Source organism: Corapipo altera, unplaced genomic scaffold, assembly GCF_003945725.1.
Source record: "Corapipo altera isolate COAL_440 unplaced genomic scaffold, ASM394572v1 57, whole genome shotgun sequence".
NCBI lineage: Eukaryota > Metazoa > Chordata > Aves > Passeriformes > Pipridae > Corapipo > Corapipo altera.
Genome location: NW_020884905.1, coordinates 7,669,158 through 7,683,372, shown reverse-complemented (window position 1 = coordinate 7,683,372; position 14,215 = coordinate 7,669,158). Strand labels below are relative to the sequence as shown.

The window sequence follows — 14,215 nt, the reverse complement described above, 5'->3', positions numbered from 1 at the left end:
TCTGAATTTTAGCATTGTCTTTTGGGATCTCTGCAGGGAGCTGCTGGATCTGCAGGACGAGCTGTCTGCCAGGGGTGCTCATAGGAGGGTACAAACCTGTCACTTCCTGCCACCTCTTTGATTAATTAGAGCAGCCTGGGCACGTTTCTGCTGCTGGACTGTCACTGGGTTTACTTTTGCTTGGAGAGTGGCCCTGCAGCGGGAGAGGGGGAGTGGTTTTTTAGGGATGCATGGGCTCCACGCGTGAAACTTCAGCACACTCCCAGGTTTATTTATCGCAGCTGAGCCTCCTCTGTCCTTGTGCTGTTGGAAGAGCTCCTGATGTTTGCTCTCTCTGTCAGAGCCAGCTTTGTCCTGGTGCTCTCCCACCAATGGAGCCAGAAGGGGCACCTTCCAAACACCATCACTGCCCATGTGCCACCTGCTCATCACCTGCCTGTGGGTGAAAGCAGTGCCAGGGGAGTGCTCCCACCCCACTCTGGGTGGGAATTTTCCAGATGGGAGCAAAGGGATTGTCAGGTTTCACTGCTGTCCCCGGGGGCCTTTCCTTTTCCCTGGAGCTCCCCTGCTGGGAGGCCACAAATCTTCCACCCCCCAATGAAATCCTCTTTAAGAAAGATTTTAGATTTTCCCATGACCCTCAGACAAAGGTCTGGGCTGGTTTTAACACAAATCTAGAAATAGCCAAAACGTGTGTGCTGTTTTCTTTCTAACAGCATTGGGCACGAGGGGAGGAGATGATGGGGGGTGGGGTGGAGTTTTTTAGGCTATAAAAGCAGCCTGGCCATGGTGGGTGGCTCTGCCAGGGCTGAATGCTGGGCAGTGGAGCTGCTCCCTGTTTTGCCTTGCCCACCTCTTGTGTCTCATCCTTCCCTCCTGCAAAATCCCTCCTGAAGAGAGACTTCTCCTGTGCAATGCTGAGTGGCAGGACAGTGTTTGCAGATGCCTTTGCCCCAGGAGAGCCACCTGAGTGCTTCTTTTCCAGGCTCTGAGCCCTATAGTAGGTATAGAAATCCCGTGACTGTGCATGTCCAGCCCTCGGGATGGATTTTTCTACCAGACTTGTCGTACGTTGCATTTTCATAGACCAAATTCCAGCAGGGATGGAGTCCCATCCCTCCCATCCCCCTCACCCTCCCCTTTGGTACTTAACTGTGAATCTTAGACCTTTTGTAAAGTGATAGCAATTTTGTACTGACCTGAGATACTGTGTGGTGGGAGGAGGGTCTCCCCCCTGGAATGTCAAGCTGAGTTTTCTTCCTGGAGTTTCTTCCCGGTGAATCGCTGCAGCTCTGCTACTGCTCAAACGATGTAAATAAAGGTTTTCTCCTGCTGATCCCTGTGCTGGCAGTGTTTGTGTGTGAGTTATACCTTCGCAAGGCTGGGTTTCTTTGTAGGAGCTGAGGAGGAGGAGCATCCCCACTTGAACATGGAAAATCCCCCCAGTTTTGGGCTTGGGAGCAATGCTACTCTTTGAGTCCTGTCTTACAGCCAGGATACATTATTTGATATAATTTGATATAATTTGATATAATTTGATATACGTTATTTGGTATAATCAAAAATATTGGTTAAAAATCCAATCCTGACAATGCAGATGATACCACTTCCTCCTGCCCTTCCATCCTGATCATAGAATCATGGAATCCCATATTGGCTTGGGTTGGGAGGGACCTTAAAGCCCACCTCATTCCACTCCCCTGCTGTGGGCAGGGACACCTTGTTGCATAAAAAGTCAGGGGTTTTTTCCTATTTAACTTCCCCCAATAAAGTCCTGGAGAACATTAGGTCCAGGGAGGCTCTGGCTGTTGCCTGTGCCCCGTGTAATCTGTCACATGTGGTTGGGACTGGGAATTAGACACCCTAAGCTGAAGTGCCTCCTCCCAGCGCCACCAGTTCACAGATCCCAGCACCTTTTGGTTTTTCCTTTCATTCCCAAACAGCAGCTTGGGGCTCTCAGTTCCCTGTTTGGAGGAAGCAGAGACTCAGGAGTTATTAGGAGAGTAAAACAACAGGGTGATAAGCAGTGAAGCTGCTGCCTGGGAGGTGAGAGAGCAGAGGCACAGCTGAGAGTCAGCCTTGGTGTCCCTGGGTGAAGGAGCCAGAGCCAGCAGGAGGGATGTGGGTGAAGCCAGGGTTAAGGATCATGGCAATCCAGAGGCAGAGGAGGGATGTGTTGCATCTGTACAGCTCTGCCTGAGGGTGCAAGGGCAGACAAACGCAAGGAGGAAAATCTATATAAGCTAGAAAATGAACTCAGTCTAAAAACAAAAGTTTAGAGGTCAAAATCAGAGGAATATGTAAAGAGTGCCAAAATCCAGCTGGGACCAAAGCCTTGTTGTCAGGGGAGCTGGGGGGCACAAGGGACGCGTCTCCATCCCTACAGCCTGACCTGCAGCACATGCTGGAATGCCTCTGGCCAGTCATCACCATCAATTGCTCCAGGGGAGCTTCAGGTTGGATATTAGGCAAAATTTCTTCATGGAAAGGGTTGTCCAGCCCTGGCACAGCTGCCCAGGGCAGTGGTGGAGTCCCCATCCCTGGAGAGATTTAGAAGCCTCGTGGTTATGCCACTTGGGAGGTTCAGTGGTGGCCTCAGCAGTGCTGGGGGAACAGTTGGACTCTTACGATCTTAAAGGGCTTTTCCAGCCTAAATGATTCCATAATTCTATTTCCAATTGTATGTTTACAGCATCACTTACTGCTTGCCTGCCTGGAAGTGCCTACAGTGTGCCTGGATCAGCACACTGCCCTTTTCCCAGCTCTGCAAAGCTTTAACATGCCACATCTCTGCTGAATCCATCCAGCATGTAACCTTCTCAAAAAAAAAAAAAAAAAAAAAAAAATTAGAGAAAAGGAAAAAAAAGCTGGCTGAGGTTTGTGCTGGGTGGCTCAGACCTGCAGACTCCAGATCCCAATCCATGCCACATTTTAGACGATGTGATATGTCTGCCTCCATCCTCATCCTTTCCTGAGTCTCTGTAATCCCAAAAATAACCCAGCAGGGCCCCGTAGCGTCGCGCAGTTCCCAGGCAGCAGCAGCGTCCCAACCCATGGCCGTCGCCCCGTGACCCGGGATTGTCGCTGGATGACGAGCGGAAAACCGGCGTGCGGGACACGGCCGGGCTCCCCATCGCTGTGCAGAAGCCGGGAGAGGAGGATGCACGGGGCTGAGGAACAAGGTAAGCAAAGCTTCCATGAGATTTCCATGGAAGACCAGCGAGATGGGGCGAGAGCAAATTTGGGGATGTTGTTTACGGCACATTTGTGCTGAGTAATCACCGTGAAGACACGGTGGGATCCCGCAGCTCTGGATAAAGCAAAAAAACCCCCTGCTTTAAAGCCTGATTATATAATAGGGTGGAGGGAAGGAATTGCACAGAAAACTGCTTCTGCTGGCAGGGCAGCACCTGCTGGGAAGGTGCTGAAATTTGGGAAGGTACACCTGAGCATGGAGGGTTTGATAACCCCGAATGCCGCCGGCTCCGCAGACCTCGATAGGAACGTGAGCATCTCTTCTTGCACCCCAAAACAGGGGGTTGTGCATTTAGGGCTGTGAGAGCTATTTAGGCTGATTGAATTAAAAAGGGTGATTTTTCAGGCTTAAAATAAGAAGTGTAATGGATTATTACTTATATAGCTTCTATGTGGACAGAACTGTCCCTCTTGCAGGAGAGAGGTTGGTGGAGATGTCGGTACAGAAATGCCTCTCGCTGCAAATCCCCCGCGAAGCTGACCTTCAACCCCCCCATTTTGTTATACTGAGGCAAGCACGGAGCTGCATTGCCTTTAAAAACCCCTTTTCAGGCCAAAAAAAGAGATCAAATATGTAGCTAAATGCAGACATCCCTGCCTTTGCTGTGGTCCTGCTGAGCCAGCCCCAGCTGGGTGCTGTGGGAGGGGAGAGCAGGGACGGGGTGGCTGTGGGGGCTTTCTACCCCCTGCAGCTCCAGGTAGGTGTTTATCCCCCTTGGCATAACCACGGGAGCACTGTGACTTTAAACCAGGACATACTTCATGTCTTGCTGGTGTACTTATGCCTGTTGTTACTATAGTCTTGTTTTGGATACCGCTGAGGAGAGGAGGAGGAGGAGGAGAGGGAGGAGGAGGAGGAGGAAGGTGAGGGATATTTTGATCAGGTGTGCAAACTCCAGACTTTATTCTCCTGCATTTGGACCAGGGCCTTCATCTTCTGCTATCCCTTCAGCCGCGTATTTCTGTTCGTCATAGCCATCCCTAAGGAAAAAAAAATAAAATCAGTGTACCCAGCAATTCCGGTGGCACAGGCGGCACGGCGGCCACCCGGGTGGCACTATATTTAGCCTGCCGTGACACAGCCGCCTTGTTTATGATCCCAGAAATGCTCCCAGCTGATAGATGCAGCATTTTGGAGTGGCTGCAGCCATTAAGGAGGAACTGATTTTGTCCTTGAGCCCGGTTTTTGCCGGCAGCGTAAGTGCCAATGTTTAATTGCTGACCCAACTAATCTGCCGTGCCGACGGCTTTGCCCTGCTGCAGCCTAATCCTGGGGCCTCTCGCTGCACCTGCGACCTGCCAGTGCTCAAAGCTGGGGTTTTGGGGCAGGATTTGCTGAAATCCATCCTGCTTTGCTGTAAAAATATGGTAGCAGCCTATGGAGTATGAGGAAGAGGGAATCATTGGATCGTGGGGATGGAGAGATTGGTACCCAGATGTGCCACCTAGGTTTTGGGGTGAAAATTGGGCTGTTGGGGCTTGAGACTGTGGGTTTTACCAGAGCCCCAGCTCTGATCAGGTGGCTGAAAATCACCTTGTGAAGGGAATTAGCACCGTCAGCATGAGAGGGATGTAGGAAAGGATATAACCCATCCACAATGAACAGCTGGACCCAAAGGGGTGGCTACTCCTCTCCTGGAATCACAGAAATCATTCAGGGTGGAAGAGACCTATAAGATCATTGAGTCCAACCATCAACCCAGCCCTGCCAAAGCTCCAGAGATGATGGGATGCTCCAGAGATTAGGAGATATCAGAAGCTGCTACAGAGCTTCTCATGGGGGGTCTGATCATTGCTGGATGTGTGGCATCTCATAGTGCTCAGATTTGGGGGAACAAGGTCTGGAAATCCCAGCTGTGCCTGTACCAGACAGAGATACTGTAATTCCCATCTGCCATAAAAATTAGATTATAGAAGATTCTTCAGGGGTGGAGAAAGCAGCCGTGGGAAGCTCTCCACATTAAAATGCTATACATAGTAGTTTATTATTTATATGAAAGTATAAATAATTAATGCTTTATGCTAATATTTCTATTAAGTTAATATTTTATAGTATTTTTAGTATTTTATCATAATTTTAAATATTATTATACTGAACTATAAAAAATATTTTATGAGCCCTTACAGTAGTTTACATCCCAATAGTGTATGAGGCCCTGTTTGATAGGCACTTTAAACAACATATGGATTTCTTTCTACTGAATAAATTCTTGTCTCCAGTAGCCAGAAATAATGAGGATGGGAAATTATATCATTTACATCCCTGAATTATGCCTGGGAAGCAGAGACATGGAGAAATTGGGTATGCAGAAAAAATCAGGCAGGGAGACTGAGGCAAGGACCAGGATTTGCTCCAAACCCTCTGAAACAGGATTTTTGCTACGCAGGAAACTTGGGAATTTATTCCTTTTCCCAAACCACGTGTAAGGCAAAAAAGAAATGACCCAACATCCACTTGAATTCCTTTTCCAAGTAATAGTTTTCATGGAAAACTTTCCAGACAGAGCAGTTTGCTCTCAGCTAGCAGAGGTTTCCTTGTGGTTTGATGTCTGTGTGGGGGTCTCTTACCCAGGCACGCTGGGGTGGGATGCACCAGGTTCTCCCATTTCCTCTCGGCACACATTTCCTCCTGGAATTTCTTTTCCACCCTGGCAGATTTTTGCAGGTATTTAAACTGAAGCACAACCACACACAGCTCCCAGCCTGGGAGCCACATGGTGTAATTATTCCAAAGCCACGTGGTGCAGACCAGCCCCTGCAATATTGCTTTCTGCTGAGTCAGCACAATTAATCTGCATGTCCATGGAGCTTTTGTGTCTTGAAGGCATTCCAGGAGTACACTCCCAGATGAGAGACCAAGCTGTGGGATCCACAAGAGCCTGATTCAGTCAGTGCTGTAGGAAACAGCAAAGTGGAATTTGTTACCTGACCTGGTGTAAATGGGTCACCAGGAGAAGGATGAAAGTGTCCATCCCCAGCCTTATCCCTGCCTGGCTCCAAGGGGCTGTGATGTCCCTGAGGACCAGACTTCTGGCATCCTGTATGCGAAGTCATAGAAACCTGGAATGGTTTGGGTTGGAAAGGACCTTAAAGTTCATCTCATTCCACCCTCTGCCATGAGCAGGGACATCTTCCTCTATCCCAGGTTCCTCCAAGCCCTGTTCAACCTGGCCTTGGACACTTCCAGGGATAGGCCAGACACAGCTTCTCCTGGCAACCTGTGCCAGTTGCAATCTATTCACACCCCAATGCAACTGGGTGTCTCTCCCCTTGACTCTCATCCCAAACTGTAGAGAACCACATAGATTGAACCATCACCGTGGGCAACAGCACATTGGCCTTGTGGAGTCTGCTTGAGTATCACTCTGGAAACGATGAGTGTTATAAATCTGAACCCAAACTGCCTCAGGATGATGCAGATTGCATGAGCTGAGACAGACATAATTTTTTAATGTTTTATATTGCAGTCAGAACAACAAAACCCCAATAATATAATTTTTCTCTTTAGTATTAGATAAAAATTGTGCTACCAAATTCTGGCAGATGGTAGAACCACATTAATAGAGAGGTGTTGGGTTTCTGGCCAACACTCCTGTGCCATCAGATTCACCTCTACCTCCCCACCCTGTCCCTTATGACCTCTCTTCTATATCCATCCAAGACAATCTGTCCCATTGAAACCTGGAGTGAGGATGTTTCCCCTGGCCCATTCCTCCCCTGAAACTCTCATCCCATACATCCTAAAGTGCAATAACCATGGGAGTGGGCGAGGTGGGTGACAGTCTTCAGCATGTGTAGGTAGTGCCAGCTGTGATTTCCCTCTGTTTTCATGGAAAAACTGTTTTCATTGAGGGATCCTTGTTTGGAGCTACCTGAGAGCCACGACCTGACCATTTTCATTAAGTTATTTGCTGCTGGAGCCTGACCCTGAGCACAGCAGCTGGAGCTGATGCAACCCCAGGACGACACTTGGTTGTATAATTTTTCTCCCTGTTTTTACCAACGGCTATTTTCCAGTGCAAACAACACCCAGTGCTCATATTTTTCTTAGGATTTAACCACTTACCTCACAGTGAATGGGAAATGATAAATAAATGGTAGTTAGGCCACAAAATATCTGATTTTTACCGAAATACCTGATTTTTGAATGGCTATACAGCCTTCGATTTTCCAACAGGGACTTCCTGAGCCAACAGTTCCTATTTAACAGCCTCTTATAGATCCGTTTCCCATACATTTATCCTCTTTCTTTGTGAACCATGTACATTTTTAGCATCTCCAACAGCCCTTGGCAAGCAGTTCTGCAGCTCAGCATTGCTGAGGAGCCATGAAAATCCTTGAATACTCCAAAACAAAGTCTTGGGCTGGAATGAGTAAGTTGTGTATCATCCCTGACAGCACTTTAACAAGACTAAAAGGCATGAAATAAAAAATATGCTGACACAGCACTGCACTTAATGGTGTGGGCTCTCACGGAGAGGAAAGGATGGGAGAGAAGATAGAGAGAGAGCTGAACACTTGTCACATCCTAAGTCATCCTCAGTGGGGACACTTGAGCAGCTGAAGCTCCAGCTGCCAACCAGGCACTGACATTGTGCTGGGTTTCACTGCAGCAAAGGCTCAAGGCTTCCTCTAATGAAGGAAAACAAAGGTTAAATTGAGTCTAATGCTTAAAGGCAACTCAAACCATCTCAGAGGCCTGTTTGCTTTTTGTTAGAGATGAACAAGACAGGAAGACCCAGATTGGAAGTTTCTGAATATCATGGCAGGTTAATAAGGGATTAGGTCATTTAATCCACCTTCATTTCCACATGAATCCACACATACCAGCCCTGTTTGCCCCTGGCACACCACATCCCACGCTGAGAACACTGCACTGCTCACGGGCAGGTGGTGACAGCTTCTTATTCCTCCAGCAAAGCCATGCAGGGACATATTCCTATATCCAGAGAAAGGGACCACATGGCCATCCTTGATTCCAGTCCAGATAACACTTATTATCCCCAGCACAAGTCCAGACACTGCTTTGAAATCATATTTCTGGCCCAGTACCAAGAGCCTGGACCCATTTTGCTGTCACGTACCTGTTCCCAGAGGAGTGCAGGGGGATCAATGCTCCTGGGCAGCCCATGGCACTGCCCAGTCATGAATGGAACCTCCAGATGAGAGGCAAGGAAGTGTGATCCTTGCTGTACAGCTCACAAAACACATGGAAGGTGTCCCTGCCCATGGCAGGGGGTGGAACAAGATAAGCTTTAAGGTCCCTTCCAACCCAGACCAGTCTGTGACTCTGTGAGTCTGTAACTCTGAGGTTCTGAGGGCTCTGAGCAACCTGGTCTAGCGGAAGGTGTCCCTGCCCATGGCAGAGGTTTGGAACTAGATGATCTTCAAGGTTCCTTTCCCACTCAAATCATTCCATGATCCTGTGATTCTAAGAATCTATGCACATACACCCAGACTTGCAGAAACACCTTGCACAGGGAGAGTTCAGCACTCACAGTGGGATATCTTTGGAACAAATGTTCACTATATCGAGTTTTAAAGGCATTGCCCCAGATATTAAATTAATTTTCAAGCTATATTTTTAATTCTAACAACAGCCCCCCAGCTTAATTGTGTTCATGAAGAATTAAGAGTGTAATATTTCACCTGAACTGTTCAGCTAATTGGAGGAGAGGTGGAGAAAATGAAATTGCACCTCAGTACAGTTGATGCTTGATTACAGCTATGAAGAGAGACTGTACCCAGGAGAGGCTGCAACCCAGACAGAGCAAAACAGCGAGGTAGAGGTTGGCAAATCAATTTTTTTCCAAGGTCAGTAACAGGGAGGGTTTGTATCTCTTGAGACCTGAGCAACACATAATCCTCCTTAGCATGTCCTTAACGTCTCCCCCAGCCCTCGTGGCCCCTGCCAGCCCTGCCACTCAATCATGGCTCATCTACAGTCTGTTGTGGCATCAGCCACCAATCAATATATCTGCAAGGAGGGCAATGAATAATTCTGAGGAGCTGATTCCCTACCTCTTCCTTCCTCACTTTTGAAAGTCATGTGCAGTTCAACACGTACTTTGATTGTGGTTTGGGTTTTTTTGCTGTAGCATTTTTTATACTGTAGATCTCTGAGAGAGAGAAACCATGTGGCCCTTCATGAGCCCAACTTAAAGGGAGAAATGGGGGAGAGAGGAATGTTGCTTTATATGTTCCCTTCAGCTAAACTTCCCAAAAGGCTAGAAAACACATGGATAAGCACAGTTTCCACTGAGTCTCACCCAACAAGCTTCCCTAATCCCATCTCCTTGCATTTGTAGCAACGGCAATTACAAGCAAGGGTGTGACTTTGAGGTCTGTTTCCTTCTCCCTCCTCTGTCCCAAGGTCCCCCGGAGAGGCTGCTCTGTCCCTGTTTGGTGCTTTCAGAATCCTCTTTCTCCAGGCTGGAGCTTCAGGCTATGGCAGTGATTCCTATTTGGGGCTCCTTGGAAGGAAAGACAGCCATGACCCCCCAAAATCTGGGACAAATGTGTAAGGAAATGAATTAATAATGGATTGAACAAGGAGTAACATTTTTTCTTTTTAAGTATAACTGTGCTCTGCCTCTCAGACATGAGGGTGGCACGAACATTGGATCAGCAAGGTTGAGCCAGATGTGCTGTGAGGCTCATTGTCAGTTGGGTACTGACAACAAGACTGTGGCTGGAGGAGTAAAAATTCCAGACCTCTTATGGTCCTCAGAGAAGGGTGAGCTGTAATTTCTGCTGAAATGAACCTCTCCTCTTTCCTGTACCCTTATTCCATGAGAACATTTTCAGTTGGACTTCCCTTTTGCTGCCCAGTGCAGACAGACCCTTCCTGCTCACCAGTGAGAGATGATTTCTGGATTTAGGATACTGAGTTTTACCTAAGCTGAGCTTCTGGAGCTGGTGGATAGAGGCAGCAGAGCATGCTGGAGACCATAGGTGATGGTTTAAGATGGGATAGGTTGTGCAGAGTTTGTGTTGTGCCAGATTCCCCAGGTCATTCCCTCTAACAGGCTGCTCTTCCTTCCAGTGCAAGTGGGCTTGGGTGCTCATGGAAATTTCACCCAGCCTTCACGTGCCCTCTGTTTTAAGAGGCTATTTTGTTGTGTTTAGGCTGTTATCTGCACAAGCAAAATGCATAAAAATCCTCCTGAACCCCCAAATTTCCCATTTTTATCCCAGAGCACAGGAATTGTCATATCCTGAATTGACCAGTAGAGACAAACAGAGATGATCTCTAGTAAAATCACAGAATTCTAGTATGGTTTGGGTTGAACCTTAAAGACCTTGTTCCAACCCCCTGCCATGGGCAGGGACACCTTCCAGTAGACCAAGTTTCTTCGAATATAGAAAATAGCTCTGAAAATACCTGTGATTTCATATTTTCTTGATTAGCTTGCTGAATGTGGGTGCCAAGAGGGAGTCAGACCCATTCCTACTATTAAGTGTTGCAATCCATGTTTTGCTCTGTTCAGACCAAGTTACTGAGCCTGGTAATGAGGGGTAGAAAACTCAGAATCCCAACCTTGAGTTCAAGCTGTTACTGCTCCTGACTGCAAACATTTACGTCAGGTTAGTTCATTTTAGTTTGCTGCTTGTAAATCTGCTCGGGCTTTTCTGGGAAAATTCTGGGTCACAGATGTACCTTATCTGCTCCGCAACACAAAATCTCAGGAGTTACATAAACAATAGCACATGACAAGGTATGGCTGGACCAGATGTCCACTGCCTCACAGGGTTAAGCAGAAAAGTTTAAGCCAAGTGTCAGTGATATTTCAAGTTATGGGTATTGCTACACAAGTGCTTAGAATCACAGAATCATGGAACAGTTTGGGTTGAAAGGGACCTTATTTGGTTGGACTTATTCCAATCCCCTGCCATAGGCAGGGACACCTTCCACTAGACCAGGTTTCTCCAAGCCCTGTCCAACCTGACCTTGTTTATTGGTGTTATTATTTTAGAAGCAAATCCACAGTATTTTTCTCAGCAAAGGACTTTCCTTTCTGCAAGAGACTGATGGCATTTTCATGTCTAGATGCCAGGGCTTCCTTTAGCCTTTATTTTTCCTTATATTAAAATGAAATCCATTTAGAAGAGTTTAATAGTGGCCATTTCCTTTGGAGTATCCCTCAGTTCCTCTGTTCCGTGCAAAATGAAATTATGATCTACAAGCTCTGGCTGCAAAATGCAAACAAGCAAGATACAACTCATCAGTTGTCCAAAGCCACACTCTGTGTTAGTCTAGAATCTGTTTGCATGTGAACAGCTAAAAATGGGTTGGTGAGAACAACAAAAATGGCTTAGCAGAAGGTGACAGCTTCTTCAGCTGGGTGACACCAGTTTGAAGCCAGCAGTGGCACAGGCTGGGGCTTGGGATGCTGATGCATCATCCCATGTAGCCCATCATGATACAGTGCTGTGGTCCAGGACCCTCTCTGGTTACTCATCCAGCCGTGGCGTTAAACTGGACCAGGGATGCTCTTTAGGATTTTGGAGGCTCAGTGTAACACTTCTGTGCCATCCCTCCTTCTTCAGACTGCAGAACTGGCTGTGTCAGCCCGGAACTCAGAGACCTTGGCCCGCTCCCAGGGAACGCACCTTTCCCTGGTGTGACAGAAAGCTCTTAATGCCGATCCCCGCTTGAGAACCTCCCCGTGCCAGCTGTGCAGCCCAAGAACCGCTCCGGGGAGCGGGCTGTGCGTGCCAGAACGCAGGGATAACCGCCCGGAGAAGAAATGGTGTCAGCCCCGCACTTTTCCTTTCACTGATGGCTCGCAGCAGCTGGCGGTGGGGGAGGACGCGCCCGCTCCATCCATCGCAAGATGCTTCTCCCGGGCGCCGCGTCCTCCCCGCCCGCTTCCGGCGAGGCGGGGGGTGCGGGGGGGTCCGGTCCCGCCCTTCCCCTCCCATAGGGGCGGCCGGAGCGCTCTCCGTCCCCTCCCTCCATCCCTCCATCCCTCCTCCCTCCCTCCCTCCATCCCTCCCTCCCTGCCTGCCCGCGGCGCCGGAGCAGCTCCCGGCGCGCCCGGCTCGCCCATGAGCCTTCTCGGGAGCTACCGGAAAAAGCCGGGCGGTGACGGCTATGAATCCTTGCAGCTCGTGGACAGCGGTGCTGAGCGCGGCGGGGCCGGCGCGGCGGGGCCGGGGCCGGGCCGGAGCCCCGGGCGGCAGCAGCAGCAGCAGCCGCAGCCCCGCGCCGAGGGCGGCAGCACCATGGACAGCTCAGGTACGGGCGGGGCGGGCTCTGTCGCGATAGTGGGGGGGCCCCGCCGGCCTGGGGGTGGCGGCCGGGGACAATAGAGGGCCCTTTGTCCACGCGCGGGCGGTGGGATGGAGGGATCCAGCGCCTCACCCCCTGCCAAGGGACAAAGCTTGTTCCGAAGCTAAAATGGATGGGGTGCTTTGGGATCTTTCCCCAACTGACTTATTTCCCAGAATCATCCTTACTTTTTTTCTTTTTTTCTTTTTTTTTTGGCCCCCTCCTCTGAAAAGCACTCGTCAAACTGAGTTGGATTAATTCTGGTAGATGATGCACTGCATGCACCATTTTTTTAATCAGGGAGTAAAGGGACCAGATGGTCTTTATGGCTGGTAATGGGATAGAGAGCTCTTCACCTCTAAATCACAGGTTCAAATTTGCCTGGATGGCCAGGAATCGAGAGTACCCATCTGATGGATTTGAAGTGGTCCCTCGGAAGGAACTGGCTCTGGTCCTGGTTCATTGGCTGTGCACATCTCCATGAACATTCATAGCCTTTGCAGAGAACTTCTAAAGCTCAGACTCATCCTAGGAAACACCCTGTTTGGTTGTGGGAGACCACATATGATGTCCACTAGTTAGAGCAGGGTGATCTTGCAGCATGGAATCATAGAATCCCGGAATGGTTTGGGTTGGACCTTAAAGCCCATCTTGTTCCAGTCCCTGCCATGGGCAGGGACACCTTCCACAAGCCCAGGTTGCTCCAAGCCCTGTCCAGCCTGGCCTTGGACACTTCCAGGGATGGGGCAGCCACAGCTTCTCTGGGCAACCTGTGCCAGGGCTTCACCACACTCACAGGGTTTGAACCCATTGCTCTTTACCCTATCACTACAGTTCCCGATAAAAACTCCTGTACTATTCCATGAAGGACAGGGTGGGCCCAAGGCACTCCACAAGCACATCATCTTTGTTTTAATGTGATGACTTCTTCTCCAGGGAATAAAACACCCTAATGAGTCGTGGCTGGGCTTAGGTGGAGAGAGTCTTACTTCAATTTTTGGTTTAATTTCTCTGTGATAAGACTCATAGAATCACAGACTGGTTTGGGCTGGAAGGGACCTTCAAGCTCATCTCATTCCAGTCCATGGCAGGGATGCCTTCCACTAGTCCAGGTTGCTTCAAGCCTCATCCAGCCTGTCTGTGAACACTTGCAGGGTGGAGAGTCATGTTTTCCTCCCTCCCCACCCTTGCCATTTGAATTTGTTTTCATGATTCTTTTAGGGCTTGTCTTTGTTTTTTTAACTTTTTTTACTCCTGGACTTCAGAAATGTGTTTGAATTTGCTGCCACAATATCTCTGCTGCAATTGCTCGTAATCACAGGATGTGCCAGCAGCTCCTTACTCACAGTAGGCTGCGGTGTTCCAGTGGTTTGGATTCTTCCATCTGCTGGGATGGTTAGATGTTGTGGGCAGTTTAATACCTATCATCAAAGCCATTATCTGGATGAGTTCCTAGAAGTGCAGGGACCGGAGACAGGAGTGTTGTGGGAGGGAGTGTTCACACCCAGGCAGGTGTCAAGCCAAGGCTTTGTCTCACATCATCTTGGTGTATAATCTCAGTGTAGCTATTGCAGTCATTCTCTTTGCTTTTTCCAAACCTGTCCTCTCCCTACTGGGAAAAAAAAAAAAAAGTACTCATGGACAGCCAGAAAATACCTTTATTTACTGGTTTTGTGCAATATTAGG

General features: G+C 48.7%; 1 protein-coding gene across 3 annotated transcripts in view; it reads left to right on the top strand.

Moving 5' to 3' along the window:
• Nucleotides 1–2,934: 2,934 nt before the first annotated feature.
• The window catches only part of DNAJC6 (DnaJ heat shock protein family (Hsp40) member C6), a 44,487-nt gene continuing 33,206 nt past the window's right edge, over nucleotides 2,935–14,215 (top strand). The window contains exons 1-2 of one of the 3 annotated variants that reach the window (XM_027651716.1): nucleotides 2,935–3,182; nucleotides 12,367–12,496. In XM_027651716.1, the coding sequence (XP_027507517.1) occupies nucleotides 12,484–12,496 (13 nt within the window). In that variant the 5' untranslated portion in view covers nucleotides 2,935–3,182; nucleotides 12,367–12,483. Of the gene's footprint in view, nucleotides 3,183–12,291; nucleotides 12,497–14,215 lie in introns of those variants that run through there. The other 2 variants (XM_027651714.1, XM_027651713.1) reach the window with 2 other exon arrangements.